Source organism: Rousettus aegyptiacus, unplaced genomic scaffold (genome assembly GCF_014176215.1).
Source record: "Rousettus aegyptiacus isolate mRouAeg1 unplaced genomic scaffold, mRouAeg1.p scaffold_m13_p_12, whole genome shotgun sequence".
Taxonomy (NCBI): Eukaryota; Metazoa; Chordata; class Mammalia; order Chiroptera; family Pteropodidae; genus Rousettus; species Rousettus aegyptiacus.
The window spans coordinates 27,075,813-27,093,317 of NW_023416287.1; the positions used below are offsets into that span (position 1 = coordinate 27,075,813).

The window sequence follows — 17,505 nt, forward strand, 5'->3', positions numbered from 1 at the left end:
CTGTTGTCCTCATACTGGTGGAAGGACTCCATGTGGACCAAGCCCAAATGTGGTCCCTGCCTTCAGGGGCTTAGAGTGGTTAAAAGCACAGTTCTTGAAGTTAAGCCTACTTTATGCCCATCTTCATCAGTTAGCTTTGTTATATAACACACACCCTAAGACTTACTGAATTAAAAACAAGGACTATTTATTTAGCTCGTGGTTCTAGGTATAGCATTTGGAGCTTGATTTGCCTGGATGATTCTTAGCTGGGCTCATTTATATGTCTTTGGTTCAGCTGCCAGTCACCTAGGGGTGCTATTTCTAGAGGTCGGCCAATTGTCACCTGGGTCAATATAGATGACTGATACACATCTCTCATCATCCAGTAGGCTAGCCTGGACTTGTTCATGAAGAAGTTGGAAAGGTATCCAATTGAGAGGAAGTAGAAGTGAGCAAATTCTCTTAAGAGGTCTTGTGTCTTCCTCCTTTTTTGCCAAACCAAAGAAAACTTGCCCAGATTCCAGAGATAGGGAAATAGACTCTATTTCTTGCTTAGAGGAGTTACAAGTCATATTGCACAGAGAACAGTGAGAATCTACACACAGCCCTCATAGTTTGGATGTGAGATTCAGTAAAACAATTAATGGAAACTTAGCATACTGCCTAGAACATAGCCATCATCCTTTACCAAAGAACAATTTGCACAGGATTTAGGGTGAAGAGACATGACTTCTATTTTCAGGTATGTAGCTAAAATAGTTCACCTCTTAAGTGTCTGCATTCTCATTTCTAAAATAAAAAGCATGTACAAGAATGCTTGTTAAGTTTTCCTCTGGCTATATTGCTAGTTTCACTTAAATTATGGAATACAGAGATGGTCCAACTCTCAAACCTTTTAAAATAATAATTAGGGATTTCTGTTTAAAGCAATATACTTTTCGCTTTGGTTTTTCTTTTGCGTGTGTGCACAGTTTAAGTCTTAATATATTCTTATGTGCTAATATTGGCTATTTAGGTAAGACTGGGGTTGAAAAGTCAATAAATAGAACCCTCCCCAAAGGCAAAGAAAATAATAGTTCTGACTTGTGTCAATTTAAAAAGCTTAAGGAACAGAAGAGATTCTGCTGAAAGGAAAATTCCAAAATAGAATCCACAATTCTGATAATTTAGTTTGTGCCCTCTGGAATTACAGGACTCATTGCATTCCATCTGGCAACTGAGGGATGCTGACATGGTGATATATTTTACTTAAGAAAAAAAGTGGCTGACATGTTATATTCATCTTCATGAGCAGCTCTTCTGTGTCTAGTTTCCAAATGATCTGTTGAAATATTAAGCCCCTTGATTTATTGCTATTTTATTTACAAACCACAGGACAAATCATGTCTCTTTTAGTCAGGTCTTCTTTGCAAATTATTTGAACAACTCCAGTTTGAATATGATTGCTACTTTCTCACACCTGAGTGATGAATAATATTTATTTATTTTATTTATTCTAAGTTAAATGACCTTGACATCTTTTAGAATTATGAAGCCCTATCCTAAAATTTAGTGGTTTGAGTTTTTTCTTCAACTGATTTAATAATATAATTTGACTTGGTCAAATGCAAACATTTTCTCATTTGCTTTTATTTTAATTATTTTAATTATGAAACTCATTCTTGCATCATTTGTGATAAAACATCAGCTTTTCAATAACTCTTGCAAGCACCTTCATTTATAATTACAAAGGGATAATTCTTTGGTCTATTATAAATTTTTACTTAAAGCTATATATGAATCATTTTAAGTGAAACTTCTTTTATCATAAAAATTACATTTATCATTAAAATGAATATTTCATGGCCATAAACTCATACTTTTAAAATTATTTTCAGGGTATTTTAAACCATTATTGAATACCAAAAACTCTTACACCATGGAATAATATAATTTTATAATTTACCAAAAGAACATTAGAGGTAATTTAGATATTATATTTTACTAGTGAGGAAACAATCCCCAGAGAATTGAGATGGCAAAGCCCAGTCATCACCTAGATTGATAAACTAGATAGAACAACAAAAGCTCCCTTTAACAAATTTCTTGATTTTTTTAGAGTTTGAAAATATTTCCAGTTGATAGCTTCATAAAAGTATCCCCAAAATATCATTCAAGGGAGTATGTTACATTGATCTGTTTACATTCCCAGAAAGCTAAAGAGCTGACATTTACTTTGGTATAATTTAAAAGTGAAAATTGTAAATGTTATGCATTCATTGGTCCAATTTATTGACATCAACTAGGAGTTTTGGTCAGATTTCTACTTTTATTTATTTCTTTGCCCAGCATAAAAAAATTCCAAGGATCCTAAACATTTATATTCAAATAAGAAGCTATAAATTTTGTTTAGCTATAGAAATTTAAAAATTAATTTTATGATCAAGCTAGTTGCCCCTTTGGTCTAAGAAGAAGAACAGAGAGCTAGTGGAGAATGTCAGCTCCATGTGGACAAGGCTTGTTGGTCAGCTCACAGTTGGACCATCCACACTAGCATAGTATGTAGTACTGCATAGGTACTCAGTAAATATTGGTTGATGAATGAATGAATATTTCTCAATTTGAATGACAAGGATACATCCCAGTATAAACATCTACCTTGTTTATAAACTGTCCGTAATGTGCGTAGTCCACAGATCATTACTTAGTTTAGAAGCATCACAACTTAATTCTTTGTAGAAGAAAAACAAATAATTTTACAGTGAAAACTCAGAGCGGGTGCTTGGACTAGCAGAACAGAAGGAGATACCCTCTCTAGATATTAGTGGAAGGGGAAGGAAGATGAGTTTTCTGAAGTGAGACTATTCCATACTTGACTTTTTGCCGATTTTCTAAAATTATCTTTCTTAGAAGAGACTCCAAAGATGCCAATTTCTGTCCATATAATTTTTATCCCTTTTGAGCTACAGTCTAGGAATTATTCTCTTCCATGGAAACCATTATTTCACCCTCAAATGACTAAACCAAGGAAATTCAGCACAAATTTGAGAACAAGCATGAAATTATATCCCCCTGAGACTTTCCTTTTTCACTCCTTAAAAGGTTTGGAACATTTAACTATGAATGATAAACAAATAAGCAAAACTATTGAAATGTGTCTATTCCTTTGGACCAGAAAAAAAAAATCATACTAAAAGTTAAAATTAAATATTGTTTACTGCATTTCAGTTTACCACATATCCTCTTGGTTTATTTACTAGGAATTTTAAACTAATATTTTCTTCTTTTTTTTCTTTAGTGAATTTTGTGGTTAATACGTACATTATGGATGGGGTCTCTGAGTAGAGCCTGTCTATTAATAAATACACCAAAAGTGAGTGTACCCTAAAATAATTAAAAAGCATTTTAATTATTGTGTGGAAAATTCCTCTCCTGGGTCATATTTTTACATTTCATGCAATAGATACCCTGAGCACAAAAAGCAGAGGTTCCTCCACGTTATTTGGGTACAAGGCAGTGAAATTTTTAATTTTATTTCTTTGGTCAGAATTCTCTTGGTTTCAAGTGACAGAAACTCATGTTGGACTAACTTAGACAATAAGAGTATATGCTACAAAAATATATAGGGTGGATCACCTAAGAAAGAAATAACTTTCCAAACTGGAGGAAGGGAAAACAGAGAGATGGGCACCAGAAATCACTCAGTCTCTCTCTCTCTCTCTCTCTCTCTCTCTCTCTCTCTCTCTCTCTCTCTCTCTCTCTCTCTCCATTAGAATTATTCATTTCCAAAGCAGCATATAGTCTTAGCCTTGTCAAAAAAAATATAGGCACCGACCTGTTCTAAGTCATATTTCTTTATCCAGCGGCAAATTGGAAAAATCTTGGGGAAATCCATGTTAGGGTCACATGACTGGCCAAACTTGCGATCTTAGACCAGTCACCTGTGGCCAAAGTCAGGGCACGACTGGTCCAACTTGGATCAGTGCCTCCCTGGACCAGTTATCTTGGCCAAGGGATGGCATAAAGAATAGAGCAGTTCCCATGGGAACCACATTGGGCACAGAGCCAGTTCTCAGAAAGCAGAAGCTTTTCCTGGAGAAGTAGTGTTGGGTAGAGAAAAACCATAAGTGAACACTGTACTCTCTCTTTTAAGGGTAGGAAAGAGATAGATAAAGTATTGATTTATATATATAACCTCATTGTCAGTTTGACGTGAGCCTGATAATACTGACATATTATTAACAAAGATATGATATTAATCATTCTCTTTTTTGGACCTTAAGTCAAGGACGTTTAAATGAAAACAGTAAATGTTGTAAGGGCAAAATCACAGTGAAAGTGATGGTCTTTTGAAAATATCTGGAAAGGGCAGAATGTTATAGGCAGAGGTCTGTTATACAAGAGAGTAAGAGAGACCAAGGGGAACTGAACGCAGTGGAAGAACATTTACATATGTGTCCTATTAAATACTGAGACACTGTCCTTTTTAAAAAACATATGCTTTGGGATTCTAAAGAAACATTTTTTATTAGTTGCATGCAAAAGCTACATTTTAGAAAAGTACACTTGGATTTAACGATAAGACATTTATTCCTGAGGTAATAAAACTTAGCTTCTTAAGTCCCAAAGTTATGCAGTTTTGAAAGTATTTCAGATAAGACAGTCCACAACTTGGGCATGATGCTCCATAGCTATCACCAAGGTATGGGCAATGCAGTTTCAAAACTTAAAAGATTTTATTCACAATATTTTTGTGTCAATTTTAAGTAAAACCTGGGGTTCCAAAAGTGATTATGATTAGGAGACTGTAGTAGTGGCATAATTTGAGGAGGGGAATAATAAAGTATGTACATACAAAGGTAAATGTCTATAAGTGCTATCTTATAGAAAAAGCCAGTTAAGATGCTAAGGCCTGGAGTTATCTGGGCTGTCCAAGGGGAGAACCACCAAAGGCGGGTTTAGAAAGGAGAGGGACATGGACAACGGAAGATCTTAGCTGGTCTCCACTCTCTTATCAAAAGCAGTTACAGCAGCACAGTCCAATGGAACTCTCTGCAATTATGGGAATGTTCTATATCAGTGCTGTCTCCCATTCAAATGGAAATATCATCAAGGTAGAAGAATAACATGAGAAAAGTATAGAAGCAGGTGTGTGCCTGGACAATTCTGAGAGTAAAATGCTGACTGGTTTATTGGATATGTTGGATGCTAATTGAGAAAGGAAATTTAGACCTGGAGCATAACATATTGCTGATAGAGAGTCAGTTAAGAATTTGCTACACATAAAAGGGAAGAATATTGGCAATGGAGTAGAAGAGCTAAGGAGAGACTGAGGGCAGGAAGGGAATGCTTGCCAAGTCCATTCAAAAGTTAATGAAAATCTGCACCAGAATACTGTTAACACAAAGCCATGGGATATGCAATGACAGAAAAAATTTAAAAATCTCCATGACTCATTAGATGGGGAAAGTACCCAAGAGGGAACAAAATGATGATATTTAGTGGGAAAATGTAGTGACTTATCTATGGTGAAAGATGACCCTAGACCTGTTTGTGGAAATGTTGAGATGGTTGTGAGTATCCTCAGGTAGAGTTGGTCAAAGGCAGTTGATGATGCTGAAATAAATTGAAATCCCTAAAAGAGATAGAGAAGGAGTGACTGTGGTGATTGCTGGAGATACTCTAAATTAAGGAAAGAGAGTTTTGTAGGAGAGTGTTTGAAATCTGAAATGCTGTCAGGAGGATAACATCATGATTCCCAAACTGTGTGCAAAAGCACCCTGGGGCACCATATTGAATTCACAAGGGAATTGTGGAATATTTTACATTTTTTAAAGGAAAGGGAGCAACATCTTTTGGGCACTCTGCAAAGTACTACTCTTAAGTTGTTTGGATCTAATTATTAATAAAGAAATGAAACTTTTATTTTATTTATTTATTTATTTATTTATTTATTTATTTATTTATTTTATTTTATTATTTTTTAGCCTAAGAGTGCCATGAAAAAATTACTGAGATCCTAAAGGTGCTTTGACTAAGAAAATGTTTAAATTTCTGGAATAAAAGTTAAGTCCTTGAGAAATGACCAATAAGCTTAGTAGTGAAAAAGTTTTTGTCATCTTGAAGCAAAATCAGGTGAATCCCAGAGGTTGGAGTAAAAGTGAGATGGTGGGGTTGAAGAATGTGAAGATGGAGCCTTGCAGTTTGGGGAATGGAAATGAAAGGAAGGTCAAGGATAGAGCAAAAGTTCAGTGTTCTGGGAGGATAAGGAAAAGAGCAATGCGTTTTTATGCAAAAGGAATGTGTCCAGTGCAGTAGAAAGTTTGAGAGGAGAAAACGAAATGGTGGATTAGGTCCTGCCACAGGTAGGAGAATACAGGATGGAAAACAAAGACGAGAACCTTTCTCTAAGAACCTATGATGAGGTCTGTTAATACTTGCACATGTGATTTCCCTTTCAGCTTTCACAATGTACCCCAGGAACATTATCCCTGGGTCACAAGTGAGAAAGCTGAGTTTGGAGTAATGGAGAGAATGCAGATAAAGTTCCAAAGGTCTTTTGAGGCAGAAAAGAGGGAATTTGAGAGGATGTTTTAGTCAGTTTGGGCTGCTATAACAAATTACCATAGATTGAGTGACTTAAACAAAATTATTTCTCACAATTCTGAAGGCTGAAAGTCCAAGATTAAGGCACCTGCAAATTCAATGTCTGGTGAGAGCTCACTTCCTGGTTCATAGATGACTGTCTTCTTATTGTGTCTTCATATGGTTAAAGGGGCTAGGGAGCTCTCTGGGGTCTCTTTTATGAGGGCACCAATCCCATTCATGAGGGCTCCATCTTCATGAACTAATCACCTCTGCAAAACTCTACCTCCTAACACCATTACATTGGGAGTTAGGATTGCAATATATTAATTTGGGGTGGGGTGGGGAGGGACACAGACACTCAGTCCATAATGGAAGGTTTCTTCTAAATTGTCTTCATTTTTGCCAATAGTCTAGACAATGCTTCTCAAGCTATAACATGCACAAGTATCTCCTGGGCATCTTCTTAAACTGTAGATTTTGACTTCAAATTGATCTGAGGAAGGAACTGAGAATTTGCATTTCTAATGTGATCCCTGGCAATGCTAATGCTGCTGATCCGTGGGCCACACTTTGAATGGCAAGATCTAGAAAGCCAAGTCATCGGCTCAAAGTTTCTATGATGGTGCCTGGTATTTAGTAAGTGCTTAATAAATATGTGTTGGATTGTGGTTAAATTGAACAGTTTAGACAAAGATGTGTGTTCTAGGAGCAAGGGAAACGAGAACTAGTTCTTAGAAGAGTAAAGAGCAAGTGCAGATGGTCTGAGGGAGGGGCAAAGAGGAAGGCCAGGGGATGCAGGAGGCAGGGAACTCCTGTGGAACCTTGAGGAAGTGTGCTACTGGCAGTTGTGTGGGGACTGAAACCAAATCAAAATAAAAATGGGTGGGTAGAGGGCTGTGAGATCTCAGGCTCAGTGGCTTCGTTGACTGGATATTGCTGGGGACAAGGGCAAGAGGTATAAGAAAAGCAGTAAATATGACCAGGTTCTGACATAATCAAGAAAATAAGAAAATCCCTGGAGTCAGATGAATAATAGAGATGATAACATGGGAACGGAAATATGGATACCATTGAATTCAAAAATGTTGCTGGAAGATTTAACAATGGTCTGTATAGATCCCCTCAAAGTATCCAAATCATCCAAGATTTTGAAAATACTGATTCCCAGGCTCTGCCCCTAGACATTTGGAGTTCACAGGCCTAGGAATGAGCCCTGGAATCTGTGTTTTTAAGAAGTTGCCCATAAGTATTCTAATGTTGCTGCCAAGGTTGGAGATCCCTGGATAACTCTCTGTAATGCATTGGGGTGAATGGAGGGAAATAAAGGTCTCTAGGGAAAGAAAGGTACTGAATAGAGGCATTGCAGGAAATTTCCAGAGGCTTCGCACACCAAATTTAACATCTAGACAGCTTGATAAATGGCACTACAGCACTGTAATATTTCATGATTTCTTTAATTGCGATGGTCACGACCAGGCAATCTCTTTTGAGTGATCAAATAGGTTTTCTTCTGGCCCAAGCCCCAGTTAATATTTGTTCAGATTTAATCCACTTCACAGATGAATGCATCAGATTTCATGTTCATATTAAATTAATGTGGACTCTTTATGGTAATCCTGTGAGAAAATTTATGCCTCCACTTCTTTTATTCTCTTAGATAAGAAGGTTTTTTTTTTATCAAACAGTTTCTAAAATCATAATGAAAAGGCAACATGAGAAAGTGGTGAAGGCCATAAGGTTGATTTGTCTGGGTTTGTACTCAGCCCTGTCCCTTACTACCACTGTGGCCCTAAGCCAAGGACTTGAGCCCCATGTGTCAGCATCTTCATAAGGAAAATGAAGGTAATAGCACCAACCTGATAAGGCAACTCTTAGAATTGAATAAACTAATACATTTAAAACTCTTCAAATTGTGTTTGGCATGTAAGAATTATCGATAAAAGTTTACGGACATTACAATTATATTGCCTTGTCAGTGTTGTAGCTACAGCTTACATAAAACTGACCAATTCACACTGCTATATCTGAGTCTCCATCTCTGGGGAATAGCAGTGCAGCCTTTCATAAGACATCCGCACCGTCCGTTTGGTTCAAGTAAGAAGGGTCAAGTCCAGTTGCTACTGCTGCCTGAGTAATGGCAGAAGGTTACACATGGGATAAAGAAAGAGGAGGGATTAGAGGGTAAAATAACCCTCGCATGATTGACAAGCATTTATTAATCACCTAATGAATGCTAGGAATTACGCGAAGGGCCAAAGATATGAACATACCGTTGTTGCCCTCTTGAAGCTTGGTTTGATAAGAAAATAGGTGCAAGCAAATAAAATAATTACTTTCATAGTGATCCACTAAAAGTTCAGTGCTAGCACAGAAGAGAATTTCTGATGTCTTTTAGAAGTCAATCACACAAGGAGGACACAAACATCGATTTCTGAGATGGGTAAGTCCTATCATCCATGAAGCAATTAAACAATGGATGATATAACTAGAAACCAAGAATTATAATTTACAGTTGATTATAACTCACATTTGTATTATACTCATTTTATTTTAAGCTTCGCAGTACCTCCAAAAGATAAAGGAATTGGTAATCTCATTTACAACCAAGAAAATGTAGGTTCAAAAATGTGGGCCCCTTGACCGAAATTGTACTTTGAATAAGTCATAAAGTAGGGATCAGAATCTGGGTCCACAATGTTTGTCTTTGCACTGAGCCAAGTTGCAGTAACCAGCTCAATAATCTAAAGAATCCTGTTTAATTAAAAAGAGATAAGAATTTTGTATTAAAACCTAGATAAAATGATGGTTTCAAATTATGTCCACATTGCCTATGTTAGATGTCTGGCAATTCTAACTATTGTTAAACATCAGTGACAGATTTTCTAACTATAGATGCTGTTGTTTAGGGGAGCAAAGGGAGGGGTGATTTGTTTATGATAATATAAAACAGCACACTGGCATTTTTTCTCTCCAGCTTATTCAAAAACTGACGGATGTTGCTGAAGAATGTCAGAACAATCAGTTAAAGAAGCTTAAAGAAATCTGTGAGAAGTAAGCCTCCATTCTCATTACAATGGACTTGTGTATATAAATGTATTAAACACAACTACACACTTTTGATTTGCCTTTTTTTCCCTTTTGCTTCCATTTTGACTTCAGAGAGAAGAAGGAATTAAAGAAGAAGATGGATAAGAAGAGGCAGGAGAAGATAACAGAAGCTAAATCCAAAGACAAAAGCCAGATGGAAGAGTAAGGAGAAAGAACCCCTTCACCCCCTACCTTTACCTGAGGATTAATTTTATTCTGCATCTTTCTTAACCATAAAGCCCCATCTGTGAAAGTTCTCCTATCATTAACCTTTCAAAAGATCGCCTTTGTAAGGTTTTCAATGTGGAACTCAAAAAAGGACCTTTTATATAAAGACAGAGTAAAGAATATCCCTTAGGACAAAGCGAAATACTCAGTTCTAATGTCAGGCGGCCTTTTTAGCATTTAATGAAAACAGTTTGCTTTTGGGTGGAACCTGACCTTTGTCCAGAGCTGGTGTATTGTACCTTCCTTGCAGCAGTAATAAGAATGTTGAGAGTTCTGTAAACTTTTGTTTGGAATTCTGAGATGCTTATATTTGTTGATACCTGTTGATTTGTCATTTGCTTTTAGGGAAAAGACGGAGATGATCCGATCGTACATCCAGGAGGTGGTGCAGTACATCAAGAGGGTACGTGGTTGTTAAAGAACAAAAATTAAGAGTAAATTTAAAGGCCAGTTGGCTTTATTCAGCAATTCATGAACTAGGCAGCATCCTATCTAGTAAATAGAAAGTTGCTCTGAAGAGCTGTACAAAGTGGAAGGTTTATAGGCAGACAGGTGGGACAAGGAAGTTAAAGAGGTAATTATTACAGGCAAGGTTACCTTCCCTTAGGGGAAGGCAGTGGGTTTTATCAGGTGGATTACCTGCTAGTGATGAAGGTGGAAATTCCAGACTGATTGGTTTAAAACTCCATTCTTGGGAGAGGCTGAAACTGCAATTAGGTTTGGTGGGGCTTAACAAAAGTGACTCCATTTGGGGCTTGTTTCTTTCTTTTTTTTTTTTAATTGATTGAATTTTATTTATTATGATGACTTTGGTTAATGAAACCCAATAAGTTTCAAGTGTACAATTCAACAGTAAGTCATATATATATTGCATTGAGTGTTCACCCCCCATAGTTAGATTTCTTTCTATCACCACATTTTTGACCCTTTTCATCCCATCTACCTGCCCTCTCCCCACTTCCCTCTGGTAACCACTGGTTTACTGTTCATGTCCATGAGTCTCTGTTCGTTAGCTCTGTTTGTTGCTTTTAGATTTCTATCTTACATATAAGTGATATCATGTGGTTTTCAACTTTTTCTGTCTGGGTTATTTTGCTTAGCAGGATTATCTCAAGATCCATCCATGTTGTTGCAAATGGCAGTATTTTATCTCTTCTTATCTGTTATTTCTTTTTAATGCGGTTACACCCTTTTCCCTTTACAAAGCCTGTGGGGACCTTTGACAAGCACCGTGTGCCTCTAGAGGGAAATGCCATTCCTTCTTGTGCCTATGTATTACCAGCACTGAGAAGAGCTGCTTCACAGAGCAGGCACTCCATAATCAATGTTCCTGCAAGTTTAATTGCAAACCTGTGTATAAAAAGGTTCATTTAGAGATAGACGTCATGAGGGAGTGCCCTTCTAGTTGCTACGTGGGATGCTGCCTGGTTCATAAATCACTAAATAAAGCCAATTAGATCTTCGAATTAAAAAAAGAAGAAGGAAGGAAGGAAGGAAGGAAGGAAGGAAGGAAGGAGGGATGTAGTGCGGGATGGCGGGAGGGAGTTTTGTCGGTGTATCCCGTGCGCGGACAATGTCCTTCCTCCTTCCTGAATCCTTCGCCTATCCTTGCCCACTTCCAATGTAAAGGAAGGCAAAAACACTAAGAGTGCATGTCCGAATCACTTCCAAAGTCAGAAGCCCAGAAATACGACGTTAATGGGCGATTCCCCAAAAGAACTGTTAGTTGTCATCAATGGTACAGAAAGATGACAATCTCCAAAGGCCATTTTGTTTTTTATTTTTTAAAAAATTTAATTGTTATATGGAAATTTTCAAATATTAACACAAAAATAAGAATAGTATAATCCATTGATCACCCCACCCTCACTCCTGTGTACCCATCAGCTAGCTCCAATCCTTACCAACAGTCTCCTACACCTATAAGGGCAGTTTTTGACTAGGGTATGAAATAATTAAATGTATGCCATAGATTTGAACAGCTTTCAATTTTTTTCTGAAAACATTCACTTGAATGTTTGGATGAAGATAACTTTTTTTGTAACTTTCTTGTAGTTAGAAGAGGCACAAAGTAAAAGGCAAGAAAAACTCGTAGAGAAACACAAGGAGATACGTCAGCAGATCCTGGACGAAAAGCCCAAGGTAAACTAAACTGAATAATAATATGCAATAATTTTCTTTTCTTTTCATTCATTTGAATAACTCCTCCCTATTTCATGTAACTTGCATACAATCACAGATCAGTTCTCACATGTGAAACTCATGTATCTTTCTCAATGATAGTGAAAAACCTTTATTAGCAATACTCAGTAAGCCTTTGTCGCAAACTGGTGAGGTTTAAAAACTGCATATACACAGAAATCAGCCTAGAGATTTGGTTTTAATTGGTCTGGGGTGTAGTTCAGACATAAGTATTTTTAAAGCATCCCGGCCCCTCTCCCTTGACAAGATAGGTAGAATTAGAGGAATTAGCTAAGCCTCTTCAGCTTTAAATATCTGATGTAATATTGTAATGGCAGTCTTTGTCCGGCAGAGGATGTCCTGTATCAATATGACTCTGGTTTTTATCAAACAAAATATTCTCATAAATCAGGGAAAAAAATGTTTTTTTTCTCCTATAATAATAGTTTATTGGGGCTCCACTTTAAAATTACTTGTGCTTATTTTTTTAGACAAAATCAGTGTTTCATGAATATTAAATTTAAATGAACTGAATATCTGTAAATCAAACACTTTTAAGTTGGCAAATAGCATCTCAGTTTTAAAACATTCTATTCATTTTAATTTATCAAGGACTATTTTTCTGTTTGTGAAAAATGTGCTCTTTACTTGCCTGTCCTATAATCTGCACTTTAAAATCTACTTTAAAGGTACTGTTATTGCATAAAAGTACTTTTGAAACCCACAAAGCTCAACAGTGTTAGTTTTGTTTTATTATAGTCCATTTATTGATTAATTTCTTATAGGTTGATTCTAAATACATTTTTGTGGTTATTTCTGCTCTTCTTTCATGTTTATTAGCTAGGATATTTATTTATTATTTATTTATTTATTTATTTATTTATTTATTTATTTATTTATTTATTTATTTGTGATTCCTCTAGTTTTAGGCTTGGTAATATAGATTCTTAAGCAGTGATGAAAATCCAAGAGTTAGTAATTACTTAGATATGCTAACTTTTATGTTTTTCATATACATTTATAATTGAAATATTCTTAGTCACCCTCTCAGGTTTATTATGAATTAGTAAAATGTAATAAATTTTAATATATTTTTAGAATTTGCTGTACTTTCCATTTGGATTGATCGTTTAAAAACAGTCTAATGTTTGAAGCAGAAGTTTCAAGTTTGACAGAAATTTAAGAAACACCTTAATAATCAGTCCCAGGCGATATATTCAAATGCTTACAATTTCAATTCATGCTGTCTAATTGAAATATATCATTACTCTGAACACTGACATAATATACTTAGCTTAAGCATTAGCAAGATTTTGTATTTCTATAAACCTCTCTTGGGAAATATTGTTATTCCCACAGTTTTATCTTGCTTTGTTTTTGCTTTTGGTCCAAAAGTATTAACAACTTTACTCATTGATAAAATGCAATCACTAATGTGTTTAAATTACATAACTGACAGCATAAATAACCCTATAAAGATTTTATGTTAGTGCTCCAGGTCATCATCATGATTAAAATCAACTTTTGTATGTATTGAAACATTTTTTAAACTGCTTCATTGGATATAATCAGACACTGTAAGAACTAATAACTATTAGACAATTTATCAGTCAGGATGCATTCAGCAGCAACTATTTAGAAAGCCCAATTAAAAGTGGCTTAAACAATAATAAAATTTGGTAAGCCACATTACTGGAAGTTCAGAGATATTGCAGCTTAAGGAATGGTTAATTTGGTGACTCAACAACTTCATCAATAATCCAGGTATTTTTAGAATCCCCACCATGCCATCTCAGTTTGTTACCTTTCATCCCCAGGTGGTAAACCGGTAGCTGCAAGATGGCTTCCATAGCTCCATGAGTCACAATCCTACATAAAGCTATTCAAAGGCAAAAAAAGAAATGTCTTTATCTTGTTATTCCTTATAGGATTGAAGAACACCTTCCTAAATATCCCCAGTAGGCTTCCCCTCATTGGCTAGAATTCTGTCATATGCCCATTCCTAAAGTAATAATGTTCTTGAGAATGTAATTTTCATGATTGACTTAGAGTAATTAAGACTCACTCAAAAAGGTAAAGGGAGTCCAGCTTCTTTTCAATTCATCATGGTCACCAGGTACCTAAACTAAACTTTTTTTTTTTTATCAAAGAAACAGAGATAGTAACTGGGTAGGTAATAAACAATGTATGCTACTACGTATTTATAGCAATTTTCCATATTTTTTGGCTTCTTGGAAAGAGATCTGAAGTTTTTCTATAAATTTTTAGTAGTTCCATTGCCTTCATTTTTTTTTTACTGTAAATAGCAACCACTATAATTTCTCTTTTGCTTTTTTATCCATGAGATTGTTCTTCTGACCATATTACTGTGTCTGGATTTGAAGGTTGTCCTTGAAGATTTTTGGGTCCATGTCAAACTAAAGCATTTATTGAGAAGTGTTCTTCAGGGCTTAAAATATTGTACTTTGGAACTATAACTTTAATAATAAAATAAGATATTATGACTATTAATATTGTAGAACACAATGACTAATAAAGAGAAATAACCATGATAAGGAGGGACAATAATAGATAGTGGAGTAAAACAGTAAGTAGGTCATGTGGAGAAAGATCGAAGCACAGGATAGCAAATGTAGGCAAATGTAAGCAAATGAAAGACCAGCATAGCACTCATCCACAGTCCTGTAATAGTTGAATATGGACTAGAAATAGATTAGCACTAGCTTTGAAATAATCCCTCATCACATTCAATATTGGAATGCCCTTTGAACCCTGACATAGATATAAGGGAAATCGACAAAAGTAGAAACATAATATAAAGAAGAGCAACTCGAGGAAATGAAACTGACCAACAGTATCTATAAAAGAGGTTAATTGAGTCAGTCTATTCATTCAGAAAAATGAGAAAGCAGAGTGATTTCATGACACCTAGAAATTTATGAACTCTTTCATTACTAAATGTTGGGCAAGGAAATTGAGTTGACACTATAGTAGGTAATGTTAAAGACAGTTGCAACCTTCTTATGAAGAGGAAAGCATGCTGAATTTTGCCAGGGGTTACCAAGGAGGATAGAGTTCCTTCTTCAAGTATTTTACAGGTGAGGTAAGTAGTTTTCTAACTGGAAACAAATAATGGCTCTTTCGCTTACAGCAAAAATATACACTACATGGCATCCTATTATTTCCAATTTGTCAGTTTCTTTCATCATATTGTCAAATATAATCACTTACTTCCTCTTCATTCTTATCACTTATTCTAACTAATATAATAATTGTTCCTAACCTTCTTCTAAACAGGGAAGAAGCTCTTTTTATACTCCTATTTTCTCCTACTATTTTGAGTTGTTCTGAACCCCAGCCACACTCTATAATTTTCCAAGCCTTTGGTAGCCAAACCACTCCTTTAAAAGTGAAAAAACAAGTATAAAAAAATTTTAACAAGCGAAATTTTAAAAGCCAATCACTGAAAAACAACAGTTCTATTGTGTCAAAGAGTTTTGGCTAGATTTAGAGCAAGATGTATATGAAAATTAATTCAAAGTGTAATTTTTTAACCTTTTATTCAACCATGAGTTTATGATTTGGAAGGATCAATGCAAGTTTCCAACATTTTTACCACCCTGAAACTGAACAGTCATAGGACAATGTGTCTCAATCAAAACCAGGTTAAAAATCCATTTTATTTTTATGTTAACCAAAAACTTCTGTCCCGCTGGTACATATTCGGTAGGGCAACAAATTTGGCCAGCCACAATGTGAAAGTTTATTTTAGAATGTCCCACTTTGTGACATGCACCAATGGACTTTTTCACATGTGAAGTCCATTTTTTTTCCCCCATTAAAAAAGAGATTCAATGAGTCTATCCCTTTTTTATGTAATTGTTAAGGGTGGTGGGGAAAATGGAAGTAGATGATCCCTAGAGGCAATTCATACAATAAATAAATATTTTGGCCTTCGATTTGATATAAAATTACATTGTGCATTCCTGTCCATAAGTCCCACTAAAATTTATTAAGTTACAAATTCTCTTAAAAGAGAATACTCAGCTCCTTTTCAGTAGAGTTCCATATTCTGGAGAAATATTCAGCGGCATATTTCTTAGCAGTGAAATATTAGACTCAGTCGCTGAGTTTATGCTGTTTTCAGCTTTGTTCAAGGTGTGTCTTTCTGTGAAATCCATAGCTGCAGAATTCTTAAGATGGATACAGTCTTTCATTTCAGTGTCATAATTGGTTTCCTTGGGATTTCCATACCTGGGTTTGCCAAAGGGTTTGTACAAAAGGTGTGAGAAACAATTCAAGAACCCAACTGCCAGTGCAGAGAAACCATACCTTTTATAGTGGTGCTAGACTCTGAATTGATTCATTATAAACAGCGCATTCTGCCTTTTTCCTGAACATTTCAAAGGGATTTATTTTAACATGTTCAAACATCATTAATTAGGAGTTGCCCTGAATCTGCTGTGAATATGCCAATGCATATTGATCACTTTGCAGCTACAGGCTCTCACTACAAGAAGAATCATCTTTTGAGGGGACTTTTTAATAAACCATCTCAGTAACCTCATAAAACAGTCGATAAATGTGTAATTTACTTTTTCTCTGACACTTAATTTGTCTTTGATGCTTCTTAGAATGGAGGTTTTCTGTTTTAATTTAGCTCATCAGCAAGAGAGAATTCCAGGAAGCTTTAGGGCATTTTAATTTGTAGCCAAAGAACATTTCATCATGGTGGCTCTTTTTTTTTTTCCCCCCTCAACCAGAGAGATATAGCCTGATTTTCCTCATTTCCCCTCTGACATCTTTGTAACAGCGTGAGTGAGTCATCTCTCTGGGTGAAGTTAGTCTTGTCAGACAGACCACTGGGCCCTGAGACAGAACCATAAAGCTGCTATTTTAGTCCTGCCTTCCCAGAGTTCCAGGAGAAAGAGACTAACTTGGGCATTCAAAGTAAAATCTTCTTTCTTACATGATTCTTTTGCCATCTCTAATTCTTTGCTACCTTATGGGAAAATGTGGATTCTCCCAGCCAATACCCATTGGAACTTCTCATAGAAGCCAGACCACAGAATGTAGACTGGTTACCTATTGACTACATTTTGCTCATTGTCAAGTCCCAGTCGACCCATCCAGTGGTTTGTTTTTTTCTTTGTGTAAGAAATTTCCTTTTCATTTTTTCAATTAAAAAAAAAATGCCTTTTTAAAAAATATGTTGTTCCTTATTATTTTCTTGAAGGCAAAACTTAGATATGCTTAGTCTCCTTCGAGGCAATACTAGAAAATTAGAAGAGTTTTAACTTTTCTCCTCTCAACTTATTGTTGAAATTTATTTTCATTCTGTAGACTTCTGTGTCATATGGTCAGTGTTCATTTAGATTTATACATATTTACAAGCTTATTTGCTGCACATTCTTTCTTGTGTCTTAGACTGTTTATTTGGGGTCACTGTCTTCTACATCC

At 35.7% G+C, this 17,505-nt stretch overlaps 1 protein-coding gene across 2 annotated transcripts in view; it reads left to right on the top strand.

Annotated features, from left to right (window-relative positions):
• Positions 1–17,505, top strand: part of PLCB1 (phospholipase C beta 1) — a 612,038-nt gene that overhangs the window by 524,634 nt on the left and 69,899 nt on the right. For both annotated transcript variants that reach the window (XM_016137712.2, XM_016137034.2), the window contains exons 28-31: positions 9,524–9,600; positions 9,709–9,798; positions 10,210–10,267; positions 11,920–12,006. In XM_016137712.2, coding sequence (XP_015993198.2) covers positions 9,524–9,600; positions 9,709–9,798; positions 10,210–10,267; positions 11,920–12,006 — 312 coding nt within the window. The remainder of the gene's footprint in view (positions 1–9,523; positions 9,601–9,708; positions 9,799–10,209; positions 10,268–11,919; positions 12,007–17,505) is intronic.